At 39.2% G+C, this 17,156-nt stretch overlaps 1 protein-coding gene across 3 annotated transcripts in view; it reads left to right on the forward strand.

The window, feature by feature from the left end:
* Positions 1-8,654, forward strand: part of ppargc1b (peroxisome proliferator-activated receptor gamma, coactivator 1 beta) — a 109,891-nt gene extending 101,237 nt beyond the window's left edge. For 2 of the 3 annotated variants that reach the window (XM_067600014.1, XM_067600015.1), the window contains 2 exons: positions 1,071-1,198; positions 1,651-8,654. In XM_067600014.1, coding sequence (XP_067456115.1) covers positions 1,071-1,198; positions 1,651-1,742 — 220 coding nt within the window. In that variant the 3' untranslated portion in view covers positions 1,743-8,654. The remainder of the gene's footprint in view (positions 1-1,070; positions 1,199-1,650) is intronic. The other variant, XR_010929760.1, reaches the window with a different exon arrangement.
* The last annotated feature ends 8,502 nt before the right edge of the window (positions 8,655-17,156 follow it).

A 17,156-nucleotide genomic window follows, 5' to 3' on the forward strand; every position in this document is an offset into this window, starting at 1 on the left:
AACTTTGTCTTTGAGATGAGTTGCAGTGTGTGTGTGTGTGTGTGTGTGTGTGTGTGTGTGTGTGTGTGTGTGGGGAAGTTGCACAGACAGTTTAAAGTGCAGACTGTATAATCAGATGGAAGTATCGCAGTCAGATAATGTTGCAGTGTCATTAGATTATACAAGATTGAGACATTAGTGCCTGAAATGAGTTACTCAGATTGGTAAATGAAATGTAAATAGCGAGTCATCAGACATGCCTGTCCTAATTCCCCCAGAGTAATCTGTCAACCTGTGGCAAACAGTGTTGAAATGGAACAAACACAACAAAAGATGATGAGAACATAACGGTATTTGTTGGAGTATTTTAGGGAACAGCGTTTTTTAACTCCACTGTATCTCTAAAGATCTTTACTTAAAAAAACCTACTTTACTTACTTTGCTTTAAAACTATCATGGAAGTCAACTGTTTTCAGTTCTTCGTCTTTAAAGTTGGAATACTTGAACTTCATTTGGAAACATAACCAGTGAGTGCAAACTAATGAGACACATAACTTCTGTTTGGAGTTACCATCCTCCTGGTTCCTTTAGGTGCTCTAGTCTCCATACATCCCTATTGTCCTTGACCAAGGTACTGGCCTCATAACTGGAGTTGGCCCTGGGCTTTGCACTGTTACTGGCCACTGCTTGTAAATAGTGAGTACGGGCAAGTTACAAAAGGACAAATTTGCTTTTGCATGAGGGCTAATTTAATAAGGTTGTCCTCTTTTTGTAGCAAACGAACCCAAACATTTAGAGTGTGAGGTGGATTTTGATGTTGTATTGGTTTGCATTTGTCCTGTTTGTCACTTATTTTTGATATTTGCTCTCATAAATACAAATCAGACATCAGTCCAGGTACAGATCAAAGAAGTGTTTTTGGCTTAATTTCTTGGTTTTCAATTTGTGCATCCACATGGGATGCATATAAACGGTTTAGCGTCCTCGGTCTCTACAGTACTAACATCACTGTGTACCTTTTTTCATCTCCTCAAAAGCAAAGTGTCATTAAACTAATGCATGTGTCTGTGTCTGTACCTGTCTGCTTGTAGGGAGCGTTGTGGGGTGATAAAGATTCGCCAGGCGGGGGTTCAAAGACACTGGAGAGAACGGGAGACCGTTTTCCAGAATGGACCTGCGGGCCTGAGGAGGCTGACGAGGAAACGCTACATAGACCTTGGTAATGAACACACACATTGACACAAGGTTAAAGGTGTCTCAAATAGTAAACCAAATGTAACAGGTAACTCTGGCAGCCCCTAGTGGCAGCAAAAAGATAACTTTTTATGTCAATTTGTTTTTAGCCTGTTTTTGCAACATCTGTGCCAAATACGTAGAGCAGGAAGCTTGATCCATAGTGACTGCTAGTGTGTTGGGTAGTGCCTGCCACTGGTAGTAGCTAGTTTTGTTTGTGACTAAAAAGAGATTTGTCAAATGGTTTGGAATTCACCATAGCTGAACTCGACACTGTGGTGTGCGAAAGTGCCACAGGAGTTTACTTCACTTCCTTACTGGACTGAAGCAAAGTTCATCTGAGATTTTTTTTTAAGTTTCCATGAGAAAGTTTGAGAAATGTTCCTCTCAAAGATTTGATTTGGACTGACACAACTATTTTCCTTTTTCCTCTTTTAGACGAGGCAGGTCCGGGTCCTGTCAAGAGCAAGTATGATGCACTGGACTTTGACACTCTGCTGAAGGAGGCCCAGAAGTCCCTGCACCGCTGACAGCACAGCACCTCTGACTGGCCAGCCTTAGTAAACTGCAGCAACACCCCTCCAACAACACTGCTCTACCCTCAGACAGGCCTCTCAGTACCTTCATGCAAGGCAACCTCGCAAGATGTTTACATTTTTACCATTGGAATAAAGTAACGATAAGGACCTTGTTTTTTAAGTTTCTTTCACCGGAGGATACTGCTTAAAAACGAGGAAGCCACTGGGAGTCCAGAGGAGTTAAGAGACAATGGAGGAAATAGGACTTAACAGCAATGGTACAACAACTACAAATGATAGTGATACAGTTCTCTGCTGAACAACAATAACAACAAAGCTGCTTCTTCCTGTCTGTGTTGGTGACATCACCGCCCCGCCTTGGAAGAGCGGGCGTGAGAGACGTCTGTAGCAAATCCTTGCTATCCTTGCGTTGCGTTGGTCCTCGTGGTGTGTTTCTCTGCGTGTGCGTGTTCTTTGTTCTGTTTGTTTTGTAAAAAAAAAAAAGAAAGAAAAGAACTTCCCTCTTTCCGGTCACGGTCGGTGAACCTGCAAGCTGTGTTCACCATGAAGTTGTGCGGTTGTATAACCAGAAAAAAGGAAAAAAAAAACAACAAAAAAACAAAAACCCTGCTTTGTTTTAGCGAAAAATTGTGGATGTTATAAATTTTAAAATCTATTGTGTGTGTGTTATGGACAAAGAATATAACGAAAAACATTTAACGTTAATCATTTGATGACTGATAAAGTTTACAAATCTAAAATGAAGAAGAAAAAAAATCATTTTTTTCTTTTTTGTAATTGTAGTGCTTCCTTGATTTGATCTATGCACTGTAAGGAGGTAAATGTCTCCGCTGTCCTCCACTTTCCCCCCTCTCTAATCTATAACTCTGCCATGCTGACGATTTTGGCTTCTGCTACTGGCTGCTGCAGGCTACGTTTGGTAGGCGTGTTATACATAAAGACCCCGACTCGGATCTGGGAAAAACATCACCTCAAAATTGTTTGTAACCCATTCGAGCTGAAAGCAGTTATTGGAAAAGCACTTATCTCAACTTATTATTTATTTGCATAGTCAAACTTTCTATTAATTGACAGTGATGAGTCTCAAAGAAGTTTCAAGTGAATTAAATAAATTTACTGCCTGGGCTAAAGCAAATCTTAGGGTTTGGGCTAATGTTACCAATAAGGGTTGGGTGAAAACAGGAGTTTGGTTACTAAGAAATGGGATTAAATTAGGGTTGAAGTAACATCAATGGAGAGCTACCAGAAGTAACGCTTGAAGACGTTCTTCGGTGCTCACATTGGTTCAGTCTGTCCATTGTGTCTGAAATAAGACAAATTTCTTCATGGATATACCAAAACTTACTAACTGGAACGACAAAAAAAGTTTGCACTTCATGGGTCAATTCCAGGCAGATCTTTTTTCCACATCTAGTGGGGTCTTGATGTATCTCTGATAGGGTCCCACTGAACATGTGTCCCATAAAGGCTGCAGCCTAATGACACCCCTCGAATGCCACACCCAATGCAATAGTTACTGTTTACATTTGGACTGCAGCAAGCAGGACTGAAATGGGGAAAAAAAAGATGGTGGCCATTGGCGCTTTTACACCATACTTGGTTCATTAATGAACTCACACATCGACAGTTTGTCAAGACTATCCCAGTCCGATCTTCTTTCACATAACAGTCATAACGTAGCAAAGAACCCGGAAATATATCACAAGTATTTGATTCATCCAGAAATCCGTTTTTTCTTGGCATTGTTGCTTGATGTTGGGTTTCAAAAAGGACAATAAGATCAATCTGCTCCTCGTAATCCACTCATGCAACATTGCCATAGCTAGAAGTAGGCAAATCTGTTGGTTCAAATGGAATGTATTCAAGAATCTGAATGTAATAATAATGTTTTCCCCATTTCTGCTTGCCCAAAGATTGTGGAGCTTTTTGGTGCTTTAAAAAAAGGTAGACTTGCTTAGTCCGGTTAGCGCCTGTTTTACATTCCTGATGCAGCCAGTAGCACGCAGCCGTGAAAAGGGAGAGAGCCTCCAAACCTGCCAATCCTGTGGCACCAAATTGCCACCTACAACACAGCCAGGGAACGAGCAAGGGATGGGCTTGAAAGAAAAATAAGAGCAAATCGGGCCGAGAATCAAATTTCTCGTCCGGGAGGTACTGTATCAGCTGAGCATCTCTACCTCACATCTATCATCTCTGCTCTCCTTGTCTTTTTATTTCCTCTTTCTACTGGATGCTCTCCCCCCCCTCCTCTTTTATAAGTCTCGCACTCTTTGTCTTGTTTTTTTGTCCAGCCCATCCTCACAAGAGAAACGACAGTATAGTGCTAAAATTCACGCCGGCAAAAAACGACCTATACATAACATTTATGCCATCTAGTGGCCGCAGTAATTATGACGCGGTTTGGATGACGTTTAGATGCTTTTGCCTTATTAGGAGGAGGCGGATGGTGGATGGCTAGATCGTTGGATGGCAAAAAGTGGACTTGGCTGTTCGCTTCCTGTTTCCAACCACGAGTCGGGACATTTTCTTAAAAAAACAGTAACGTTGTGGTGGTTACTGCTGCCATGACAACAAAGATAGTAGTAACTTTAACCAATACATGTTTCAAGTGATCATTTTAACCCAAACCATGATCTTTCCCTAACCCTAACCAAGTGGTTTTTGTGCCTAACCCTAACCGGACCTTAACCACAGTGTTGACACACCCTAAACAATTAATTTTCAAGGATGATTTGTTAAGTACAGCCGCTAAATGCCATAAATGTAACTATAGATCAGTTTTTACTGGGTGAATTTTAGACCTATGCTGTCGTTTAATTATGAGAATGTGCTGTTTTTGTCAGAAATGGTCTGTGTGAGAGTTTCCCCAGCTGATGGTTGGTTATGAGTACTTGGGGGGGGTTTGTGTTTGGGTTTTTTTTATACAATGACTCCTACCACAAAACCCCTTGCGAGGGGAATAATCCCTCTTCTCTCTCTTTCCTTCGCTTGCCTCATAACGGTTTCAGCGTGTCCGTTTCTTGGAGTCTCGACAGTGTGTCCTTGTGTATCTGCGTGTTTCGTCTTTGTCTCGTGTTTGAGTCGGACACTGCTTACGCTTTGCGCGTCGGTGAGGATGGGTCGGGAGAGGTTGAACATTGACTTGGTGGTTGGTTAGTCCTTGAATGTGCTGAGAGGGGAATATTTCCAATCTTCTCCCCCTTGCCCTAGTTTTCTCTTATTCAGGGGCGCACCATACCTCCTGATTTCACTGCTTCACCTTTCCTCGCCTGGGAATTTCAATAAAACGCAGCCCGACTAGCTCTATCTTTAACTATCGCTTTCTGTCTCTCTTTGGGTTCAAGGCCTTGTTTCCAGGTCGTCCCAAAAACCCCCGGTAAACTCCCCCTCTTTTTAACAGATAATCCCTCTTTCCCCAAACCTCTTTCTTGTCCTTTCCTCTATCTAATCAACTCCTCGGTAACACACACAAAAAATTGAATGTTTACATCACTCGATTCTCCTTTGACTTTATTAGGAACGCACACTAAGTACAAAGGCGCCTTATTCAGTGTTTAAAAAGAAAAAAAAAACAGGAAGTGGCCCGGAAGGACGAATGTTCTCCGGGTTTACTGATGTCCAAAACTAACAAAAACAATTTAGTGCTATACATACTGATTGAGAAACAAGGTGTCAATGTTCAAAAAAAAAAAAAAGGAAAAAAAAAAATTGAAATTGTAACAAAACTAATCGCAAACAACTGAATGAGTATTTTGTGCTTAGTATGTATACTACTAAAAAGTGAGAGAATGTGCTGGTTTACATATTAAAAAAAAGAAAATATAATATATGAATATATAATGTGTACATAGCACTATGCCTCGTTGTAAACATAAAATGTATTGTGTGTTTTTTTTTTTGTTTTTTTTTTAAAAAGGTGGCGGGTCACAGTCGATTGCTAATCAGACAGGAGACGGTCAGGTCGGTTTTGTTTCCAATGAGTTAATGTTTGTTCAGTACAGGGAGGAAATGAAGGGAAAAATGACATTGAAATGACTTCACACAAAGTCCAACACTGTTGTAAAAGACAGAGAGATATCCCTTTAGACTATCACACTAGAAGGTTCTATTACTTTGCTGTTTATGAAATGATTAAATATTTTTTGATGACTTCTTTTTTTTTTTTTTCTGTTTTCTTAAAAAGCAATTTGAGATGCAATACATAATCTTTAAGACAGCCTTTTCCGAAAAACTGAGGTAATAATATACAGTGTATATGGTTGGTTGTTGAACCAGAACACGGGCAATCTTTGAGCTGCAGATTCAATAGGCTACTGTACTGTATGTAGACTGCTGTTAAACACAAAAAAAAAAATCATAAAAACAAACTACAGGAAGAATGTGGTCAGTTGTGTCGTAAACACATAACATGTATACAAAATGCATTGTACTAATATACTCTTGCACAAGTAACGTCCCAAGTAGTGAAATACCTTCACAATATTTTCCTCTCATTGAAAGGAAGCTGTTGTAACTATGTTATTACCACATTTTGATGGTGCACAGGTTTGGTAAAAATCTGAGTCGCATTGGACACTTACTTGTATTACAGTAACCGCTAATAACTATACATGTATGACTCTGGTAAAGGAATGTGGGAGGGAGGAAAAGAGGAAAAAAAAAAGAAAGTTGTCACTGGTTTGACCCCGTTAAATATTTTCAGACTAGTTGATACACATGCAGACGCTGTAGAAATCCCAGTTTCTGCTGCTGCACCTTTACATCACCATCAGAACAGAAATCATCTGGGGAGAGACGTCGGTTTTGTGTTTGCAAGATTTCGCGGCGCTAAAGCAGGATGGATGCAAAGTAAAGCATGAAAGTGGCCTGACGCGACAAAAAAAAAAAAATTGTATGTATGTGAAAAGTATGCTGTCCTAGAATGCAAAGTATGTGCTGCATGTACAATAAGCAGAAGATGCACGTTTCTCCACCACCTGAAGGAGACGTGAAGTAGTTTTTACACTGAAATAATGTGAGTGAAACTACAAAACTGAAGCCAGGCGTGAGCGGTGGGAGAAATTTTGCCTTCAAACACATGGAAAGTTTTCACATTCTGGTTGTTTTTTCTTACTGATGACCAAAATGTTTTAGTTTAGGCGAAGCTATTTCTTGTACCGGCTTGACTCTTTGAATCCTTGTCACGGTGGAGAAACACCAGTTAAATTAATTTATACATACTGTATATAATCTGAAATTCTGACGCTTATTTGAGGAAATCTTATGAGACCGTCGTGCAGCATGTGGTAGGATTTCTACAGCGCCTGCAGCTGTGCCTACGAGGGTGCCTCGATTGTTCTAGAGGTGAATGACATCAAAACAACCCCATTTTTCATCATGGCAAGCCTTAAAAATCAATCGGGGGGGACAACGAAGCTACCAATAGCTTTTACTATTACAGTTTCAACTCCTTTCCAATCCAATGTGGTTTATTATTAAATAATTACTGACGTAATTAAAACTTTTTTCAATAGCCATATTATAAAAAAAGTATATACATATATATGAATATATATTTGTGTGTTTGTGTAGATATCTAGATGATTATATACTTTCTTATAGAAAACTTTGATGTTGACCATTTTCTTCAGTGTTTTGAGAACACGTTGACACATTTCAACATTAATAATACTGCTGTCCGCTTGGTCTAGGTCCTAGGTCGAAGGACAACGAATCCAAATAAATAATAAAAAAAAAAGTTCAAAAAAAAAAAAAAAAACCTTCCAAAGGGAAATTACCCTGGCCTGAATGCAATACCTTTCTTTCCACTCTTCATTTCAGAAAAATGGAAAATGGCAAGAAAAACCAATAAAACTTGATAGGCAAGTTGACCAAAAAAGAAAACATCAACAATAAAGATCGTGGCTCGTTAAAAAATGTGACGTTTTTGACAGCTACATCAGATTCAGTTTTATAGATGTCATGTTTCAGATGCCATGGCCCACTTCTTTGTTTTTATGTCACTTACTATTTCTTGAGTTAAGAAAACAATGTATCTGTCAGCTAGTTACACCATCAAATTAGCCCCTACCAGGACAGGAGTGCTTGCAATACCGGCCAGATTCCGGGCCTCAGATTCCTCACCTCTGTGTTTGGTCTGTAAATGATTGTCCACGGTAAACAACTCTGAACAATTTGTGTCACATTTCAATATTTGTACAATACACAGAAAACTAATGGGTATAACTATCAAGCTTGATGGCAACAGTGATGTCAAATAGGCACTTAGTAGGGACTGCAAACTGTCAAAATCTGATAAATGTGAGTGTTTTTTGGTGGAAGAAAATATTTTGACATAAAGGGCATACATTGTTTTTGTTGTTTTTCATTACTTATTGATTTATTGTATTGTCTATTTACATCTAATGACTATCAAATTCACATGATTTTTTTTTTCTTTTTTTTAATGTAGATTTTCGTAAAAACAAAAAAAAAGGTAAATACTGCTAGTGAGATTTTATATTTTTACATATGTTGGTTTTATTTTGCGTTTCTTTTTTTATTTATGCGCCACTTAGTTTGGATGTCTTTAAATGGTGTTTTTTTTGTTTTTTGTTTTTTTTTTCTTCTCTGTTTTGTGTGATTTCATATGTCTTGAGAATGTGGAGACAAAAGGCATTTCAGTATTTTTGAATTGTTAAAATCTAGTTTCATAGAAGCGGAAGTATCTGATGTTATAAATTATATTTTAATTCATGTAAATAGTTTAAAACAGAAGACTATGGCTTCCTTTTAAACTGAATACATTTCTCTTCAGAGATTGTTTACATTATGAAACTGTAGAGATGTTCTCCTCATATACTGTATAAAGTACATTATATTCATTGATTTGCCTCCAAAAAAATAAAATCCTAATGAACAGCATTCTTTGAGTGCATGTGGTGATTTCTGAACAAAAAACAAAAACAAATGTAACTTATTACTTTTTTTTAAATTGCTCTTCGGTTGTTTTTAAGGTTGTAACATCTGATTTTTTATATTATTCTAACTGAACTTATTTATGACTTTACAATCACATTTCTGTGCAATTTGGGTTCATTTTTTGTTTTATCTGTTTCATGTACTGTGTTTTTTTAGTTTGTAACTCACAGGTGCTGCTGTCTGTCTCTGACTGAGATTCAATCTCAGTGAGACTTTCCTGATTAAATAAAGGTTCAATTACTAAAACCAAATACATTTTATAGATTCTTAAAGTCCCCCTCCTCTCAAAAATCAGTTTTTTTCTAGTGTTACTTCACTCGGATGTTTGAGCTTCACTGTGCAGAATGATGTATGTGCCAAGTTTATCTGTTGAAGAGGGAAAGTTTCTCACTGAACATCTCAGTTTAAGACGTGAACCTATGAGCAAGACTTGGAGCCAATCATGGTCCAGTACGCAACTGTGTGAGCCTCCAGTGCACAGACACTGAACCAAGAATAGACTTTACAGTGAAGTAGGAGACATCTCGTGTCCAGCAGTTTAACTTTTGAGATAGAAAATATTTGTATATTTGTAGATTGTTGTTTTTTTTTTGAGGAAGAGGGAGAAGATGTAATTATAAGAAGTTTTAACTAGTTAACTGATTTTTTTGTTGAAAAACCAGATCAGATATACATTATTATTCCAAGCAGTATTTTTTTTAAGCTCATAACTGATGTTTGTAAATTCAACTATTCAGTTTTGTCCTTTTGTTATTTTAACTTTTGAAGCACTTACCGATTAATATTTTTTCCAGGTTGAATGATGGGTCCAATACATTTAGTCTGATCAGAGATTAGTTTGTGGAAAGAATCATCCAGTCCAAAAAAACATTTTCAAAATTTCAGAGTTTTGGTACTGCAAACAGAAAGCAAGACATTTATCTACAAGACATTTACTGATCACAATGAAACCTCTGTGTACTTGCACCCTGCAGGATCAACTTTTGCTTTGGCCTCAGAAGATGTTACTTAAAGCTTTATGTTTATATTTTTCTTAATTTTCTTTCTCCATTATGAAATTACAGTGAAGACACACCACCAAGAGAAACAGAGTTTTGATGCTGTCATGAATTTCACGTAGCTTTTATCACTTTTCTGTTCCTTCAGGTACATCGCACTAACGTTTCACTCATGTCTACTCCTGTCTTTAAATACTCATGGATGATGAGTTATTGCAGGCCAAAACTTCACAGATATAGCTTCACAATTACCATAATTACCATATTGACATATCAAAGAGCTACTATTGAGGTGACATGACAGTCTACATGTCCTTGGTTTATTTTGTCCACCCCTCATTTTGCTTACTCATCTGCAATTGTGGAGTAAATATGCACAATACCTGCATTTAGCTCTGTGATTTGTACAGGGTTACAGTGTGTAAAATTTTATTTACTGTGTTTTACTAATACTTGCCGCTACAACAAATCATCTTTCAGTAGGGATCAGTAACAAACAGACATGAGTTTCTCAGGACACTTACATGACTAGCATGCTTACATTGCATGCTTAGACTGTGTGTATTGTATGACTGCAGCAGCTCCACAAAGCGGCATGCTCAGTTAATTAATATTAATAAAAATGTCTTTTCAGCCCAAGCCCTTTAACTCATAGCATTGGTTCCACTTCACACAGTAAATTCTCCAAAGGCTGGGCTATGTTCTACAAGCCCCACTCCCCCCTACACATGCCGATATACCAGTACAAATAACTACTAGAAATACTATCAGTTTATATTCCCACCAGTACAGCCGCACTACTACTTCCAACACATGTAATCTGATCCGTATTTCATTCAATCACAGGGAAACCATTCTGCACGCTCCCTAGGCGGTGACTACTGCAAAATTGGTGCTTTTAAATGTCAGATTACTCTCCAACAAGTCTTTAATTTTAAAGGATTTTGTTTTAACCCATAAATTAGATTGTTTATTTCTCACTGAAACCTGGCAAAGACCTGAGTTGTATCCTACATAATACAAATTTCTTAACTCAATGTGGCTTACTGGCTGTGGTGGGGGCCTGGCTATGGTTTTAATCACAACCCAGTTAGTCATGGGTCCTACTCACATACATGGTCATACTCCTGATCTTATTTTAACTTTTGGCATTCTGGTCCCCACTGTCCAGATAAATGATGTCAGTTTATCTGATCATTGGCCCATTATGTTTTCCACCTCACTCACCTCCCAGACTCCTAAACCCAGTCTGCCAGGAAACTATTCCAGGTCTATTACCCCTCTCACTGCCAGGCGGTTTTCAGATGCCTTCTCCTCTGCTCCCATTAAAGCTACCCTCGCTGGTCTGGGCACAGATGAACTGGTCACAGTATACAACTGCACTTACGCCAGTATTCTCGACTCAGTTGCCCCTTTCAAAGTTAGAAAAGCAAAAATCAAAGCTCTGCCCTGGTTTAACATCATAACTTGTGTGGTTAAGCAAGACTGCAGGAGAGCAGAGCGTCAATGGAAAAAAGACTTCAAGAGTCTTACCAGCATCTGAGATACTGTCCGGCTAAATACCAACAATGTGTCAAATCAGAGAGAACCAAACATTTGATATATATATTCTGATACAATAAATACACTACTCAACCCTGCAGTCACATGAAGCAACACCAGATACCTGTGAATATTTCCCAAGATTCTTTATTAGCAAAATTGACACTATATGATCCCAGATCTCACCAACTGCCTACGAAACCCTAACCCCAACCCTAACCCCCTAACCCCAACCCCCTAACCCTACGCCTATGATCTGTCAGAGTTAAGCTCATGTTCCTCAGTTCTCATCAATTTTGAACCGATTTTTCTCTCCTCTTTGACACATATCTCTCTTATGAACCCTAGTATTCCCTCAAGCCTACTAAAGGAAGTGCTGGATACTGTTGGGCCTAGTATTTTATCAATAATTAATAGCTCTCTGGTCAATGACTATGTCCCTGCTTGCTTTAAACATGCCATCATACACCCTCTGATCAAAAAACCTAACTTAGATCTGTCTGTTCCTAATAATTAACAACCAATCTCAAAGCTCTCATTTTTATCCAAAATTCTTGAAAAAAATAGCTTTTTCTTAACTCCATAGTACAGAATCCACTCTCCTGAGGGTGAAAAATGATTTGTTTTTGTCTTTAGATTAAGAAAATTACACTATTTTAATTCTTTTAGATCTGTCGGCTGTCTTTGACACAGTCGATCACTCCATCCTCTTGAACTGCCTTAAGCATGTTGTTGGCGTTCAGGGACAGGCCCCTCAGTGGTTTGCCTCCTACCTCCAAGACCAATCAGCCTCTGTTAGAATTGATAATTCTTCCCCTGCACCCGTCTCCTGTGGAGTATCACAAGGCTCCATTTTTAGGCCCTATTTTCGCTTCCTTTGGGGTCTATTTTCAGAAAATATAATATCTCCTACCATTGTTATGCCAACAACACCCAGTTGTCTCTTCTGCAGAAACCTTGTGATCCATGCAGTGTTAACTCCTTTGTAAATTGCATTGAGGATGTAAAATTCCTGGATGGCAAAAAGTTTCCTTCATTTAAACCATAATAATACTGAGGTCCTAATCTTCAACTAAAATCTGATAAACAAATCAACTCAGTTGTCATTACTGGCTTCTTCCATCTTTGATCCACTTGCTTAGTTAAAATCATTCCTGTCCGTTAAAGATTTGGAGACTATAATTCATGCTTTTATTTCCTCTTGCCTCTACTACTGCAATTCTCTCTGTGTAGGAATCAGTCAGTCAGCACTATCTCACCTGCAGCTGGCTCGAAATGCAGCAGCGAGACTCCTCACCGGTACCAAGAAGAGAGACCATATCTCCCCTGTACTGGCATCTCTTCACTGGTTACCAGTGAAGTACAGAATTGATTGTAAGATTCTTTTATTTGCCTTTAAAGCACTGCATGGACTGACACCAAGTTACATCTCTGAACTGCTCATCCCTTATACCACCTCCAGACCCCCCAGATCTGCTGACCAATCACTGCTCTTCATTTCACACAGCCAGTTAAAAACCAAAGGTGATCGAGCATTTTCAGTTGTTGGCCCTAAACTGTAGAATAGTTTGTCACAAATAATTAGATCTTCCCCCCTCCACTGATATATTTAAACCCCATCTAAAGACCAATCTCTTCTCTTAAGCCTCCTAATTGTCATCTTGAAGACAGGTCTGACTACACTCTGTATTTTATTTGTCGTTTGTGCAGCGCTGTTTGTGTTGTGATTTATCAAGATATTCTATGCTTTTATTAATGTACTTATATCCTCATTTATGCGTTTCTGGAGACTTACCCTAACCATAAACATAACCACTGCTTGCCTTAACCTAACCCTAACCTTAACCACTGACCCACAAATCAGCATTTTTCCAATTGGGGACACAGCTTTGTTCCCAATTGCACAAGCCATCCGCTGTCAACTGATCTTAAGTCTTGTGTGTGTGTCCCTGAAAGTGACTTAAGTCATACACACACACACACACACACACACACACACACACACACACACACACACACACACACACACACACACACACACACACACACACACACACACACACACACACACGCAGATAGACACTCCCTCTTTCCAGTCCTGTCCTGGTTAAACAGCACGCTATTAACAGGCCGCTGGCAATTTTCCGCCTGGCTTGATTGTGATTCACATGTCACTGACTGCACTGATGATGTCCGTGCATGGGACATCGCCATACCAGCGCGGCAGGACTGATGGTTTCTGGTCTCTTGTCACTCTGACAACAGTGAAAACACACAGGAACATTTATGTCTCACAAAGCCCAAAGGCAATGAGGAAAGAGGAAAATCTAAAATGTGCCAAGACAAAATATCAAACAAACTCACTCTGGTATGGAACCAAAAGGCCCCTGAGAGGGCAGAAGGGAACAATTAAAAATAAAAATAAGAGTGAACATAATTTCATGGATGATAAAATACTGTGAGGAGGGTTGACACAGAGATGACTGACATTACAGCAAGAAACTGAAGCCACGATTGTTGGATGATACGAGACAGAGTGAACTCGTCCTCTGAGACCACTACAAGACAGCCTTCTTTTGACAGTACTTTTGTCAAATTGGAGTGGTTTCCCTGTGATTGGATGAAATACGGATCGGATTACGCGCATGGGAAGTAGTAGTGTGGCTGTACTGGTGGAAATATAACCTAGTAGTTATTTGTACTGGTATATCGGCATGTGTAGGGGGGAGTGGGGCTTGTAGAACATAGCCCAGACCCTTTGGAGAATTTGTGTATGAAGTGGAACCAATGCTATGAGTTAAAGGGGCTTGGGCTAAACAGACATCATTTTATTCATATTAATTAACTGAGCATGCCGATTTGTGGAGCTGCTGCAGTCATACAATACACGCAGTCTAAGCATGCAATGTAAGCATGCTAGTCGTGTAAGTGTCCTGAGAAACTCATGTCTGTTTGTTACTGATCCCTACTGAAAGATGATTTGTTGTAGCGGCAAGTATTAGTAAAATGCAGTAAATAAAATCCTACACACTGAAACCCTGTATAAATCACAGAGATAAATGCAGCAAATTCTGTATCTGGGATAAAGTTGCTTTTAAATCTCTCAGGGAACTTAGCTTGATTTATTGATCATTGCTTTGGATACAACTGATCCGGTCTCTGCAAATCATTTTAGAGTTCCATGCAATGCCCCCTTAGAAATATTTAATCTAGCCATGATTTGACGCTGAGAAAGCCCCTCTTTGCTTAGAATAACAATTTGACTTCTGACACTTGCACTTAGTTCTGATGCCACGTTTCCCACTATCACAATGCTACTTAGTAAGCAATGATCCGCTGGAAACTTGAGGCACAGCCATATCAATAACAGATGAACACTGGCTGCAAGTTGAGATAATTGAACGAGCCTCTGATGAGTAGATCAAATCCACCTGAGTGTCATCTGAACGCATGCTTCAATGGACAAAGGAGTAAACTTGGTCAGTGTGACAAATGTGCTTAAATTTTGACGACTTTGAAATAGTGCAGAATCTTAAATATTTCTTCATTTTACATGTCATAACTTCTTGTGTTTTTAGATGTTTCTGAATCCTCAAACTTTCTGACTACTTCCAGGTTCACGTGAAAATATTAGATATAGATGTAAACAGATTTTCAATGTGCCCTCAGACTTTTGGACCTCATTGTATATTTGTGTATCATCAGCATAACTATGGAAATCCATATTGTGATCTCTGATATTACCTAATGGGAGCATATACAGTATAAGGAAAAAAACAGGGGACCCAGGCAACTGCCTTGTGCAACACCATAGCACACGTCATATTTCTCTGAAATATGTTCTCCGAGACTAATGTAGAATTTTCTACCAGTAATGTAGGAGTGAAACTAGTCAAGGACCTCACCCAGAGAGACCAACCCAGTTTTCGAGACGATGTAGAAGAATATTATGATCAACTGTGTCAAATGCTGCGCTCAAATCTAAAATAACTAGAAGTGACACCATGTTTTATCGATGCTGAGTCTTAAATCACTCTCTATTTTGGTAAGAGCGGTTTCTGTGCTGTGGTTGGCTCAGAAGCCAGATTGAAAATTTTCCAGGACATTATTGATATTGATGAAGTTAGTAGCTTGATCATAAACTACTTTTTTCAAGAATTTTGCTGATGAATGGTAGACTGGGTATGGGTCTGTAGTTGTTCAGGACTCCGGGGTCAAGGTTTGATCTCTTCAATAGTGTCTTAGGACCCGTTTAAAAAAGGCTGTAGGGATAGTGTCAAGTTTGCCGGTGGAGCATTTACTACCAGTTACAATCACAGGAGTAAAGTGACCCACTGCACTCCAGATATTATATATTTCTCTTCAAAACATAGGATACGAAACAAGGTTTAATGGTTTATCTATTGCAGAGAATGGAGGTTTGGAGTTGTTGCCAGCTTCTGTGATAATCTTTGAGTAATGGGTGTTTCTTTCAGCGCAAACAGCCTTGTTATACGTGACAATAGCTTCCTTGAGAATACTATGATGAGACCTGTTTTACACCAGTTTATCGCTGCTGCTCTACAAGCTCTATTAAGCGCTCGTACAGGGTTTAACCAAGGTCAGATTCTCTTAGACAGTCTTTTTCTGATCTTAAGTGGTGCAGTTTTATTTAAAGTAGTAGTTGTACGGTTATTATTAAAAGCATTAACCATTTCATCCACTGAGCTAGCTGAACTACATGGATCGAAAGAACTCATTAGCTTGCAAAACCTCTGTTGTGCTGCAGCATCAAGAACCAATTGACAGATTGTAGTTTCCTTTGTGTTCTTGGTAATAGAGAAACATTAAAAAATACGCAGAAGTGGTCATAGAAACATATCAGGTAAAAAAAACGTTGTCACTGACCAACCAGTTGCCATCCTTAGGCCTCTAAGAACAATGCTTTTCAAACTGAGATGCCTGAAAATGTATCAGTCCATCAGTCCAAGACAAGTAGCCTACGGTAAAGTACAGAACTAACTAAGCTGCATTGAGGGATTATTTAACACTAGGACAGATACATTTGGCTTATCGTGTTTATGGCTGCGAGTTAGCAAACAATAACAACATCCACCTACATACTGCTGCAAAGTGACGCCAGTGGAATTGTATTTCTGTCCACCTGATGAATGTTCCAATCTATATTCACTGTCCCTTTAGCTCTGGTTTGGTCTTTGCCAACTCCTGAGAAAGTTTTTTCACCAGTTAGTCTCTAACTGTTTGGTTCTAGGCGGGTAGTTTACAATGGGTTCATCAGAGCTTGTTTGCTAAAAACAGCTGTTTGCTGCTGCTGGAAAAAAGAGATGAGAGCGTTCCACACTCAAAGCAATGAGTATTCACAACAATGACCTTAAAACAGTTCTGTGTTAGTTGCCAGTTGGTTTGGCACTACGAGACACCCTTTCAAATAATACACAGAGCTTCTTGATTCAAGACGTCCTTCATTACTCCTTGCTGCTTGCATCTGATCTCATTCTTTTGGTCTCTACCGAAACTTTATGACCACAGGTAAGATTTGAAACACTTGAAACAGTTTTGCTTTTATGCTCAGCTCCCTCCTTACCACAATCGTCTGGTTCAACGCAATCTCATGCAAGAATGTCACGCTTCATTTTACCCTCTATTGTGAGCAAGACAAGAAAAACTCCTTCATTTTGGGGCAGCTACTCACTCATTACCAAAAGGTTAGGCAGTGATAGGCTTTTTTTCCCGGTAGATTACCACCGAGTCAGACAGGTACTGACTTTCATCCCAACCGCTTCACATCCTGACTACCAACTAACCCAGAGTACACTTGTGGTCACCGTCGAACGGAGCCAGTACATCTACATCGTTTGCAAAAAAAAAGCAGAGATACAATCCTGAAATCCCCCAAGTGTGCAAA

This window comes from Thunnus thynnus, chromosome 9 (genome assembly GCF_963924715.1).
Source record: "Thunnus thynnus chromosome 9, fThuThy2.1, whole genome shotgun sequence".
Classification (NCBI taxonomy): Eukaryota; Metazoa; Chordata; class Actinopteri; order Scombriformes; family Scombridae; genus Thunnus; species Thunnus thynnus.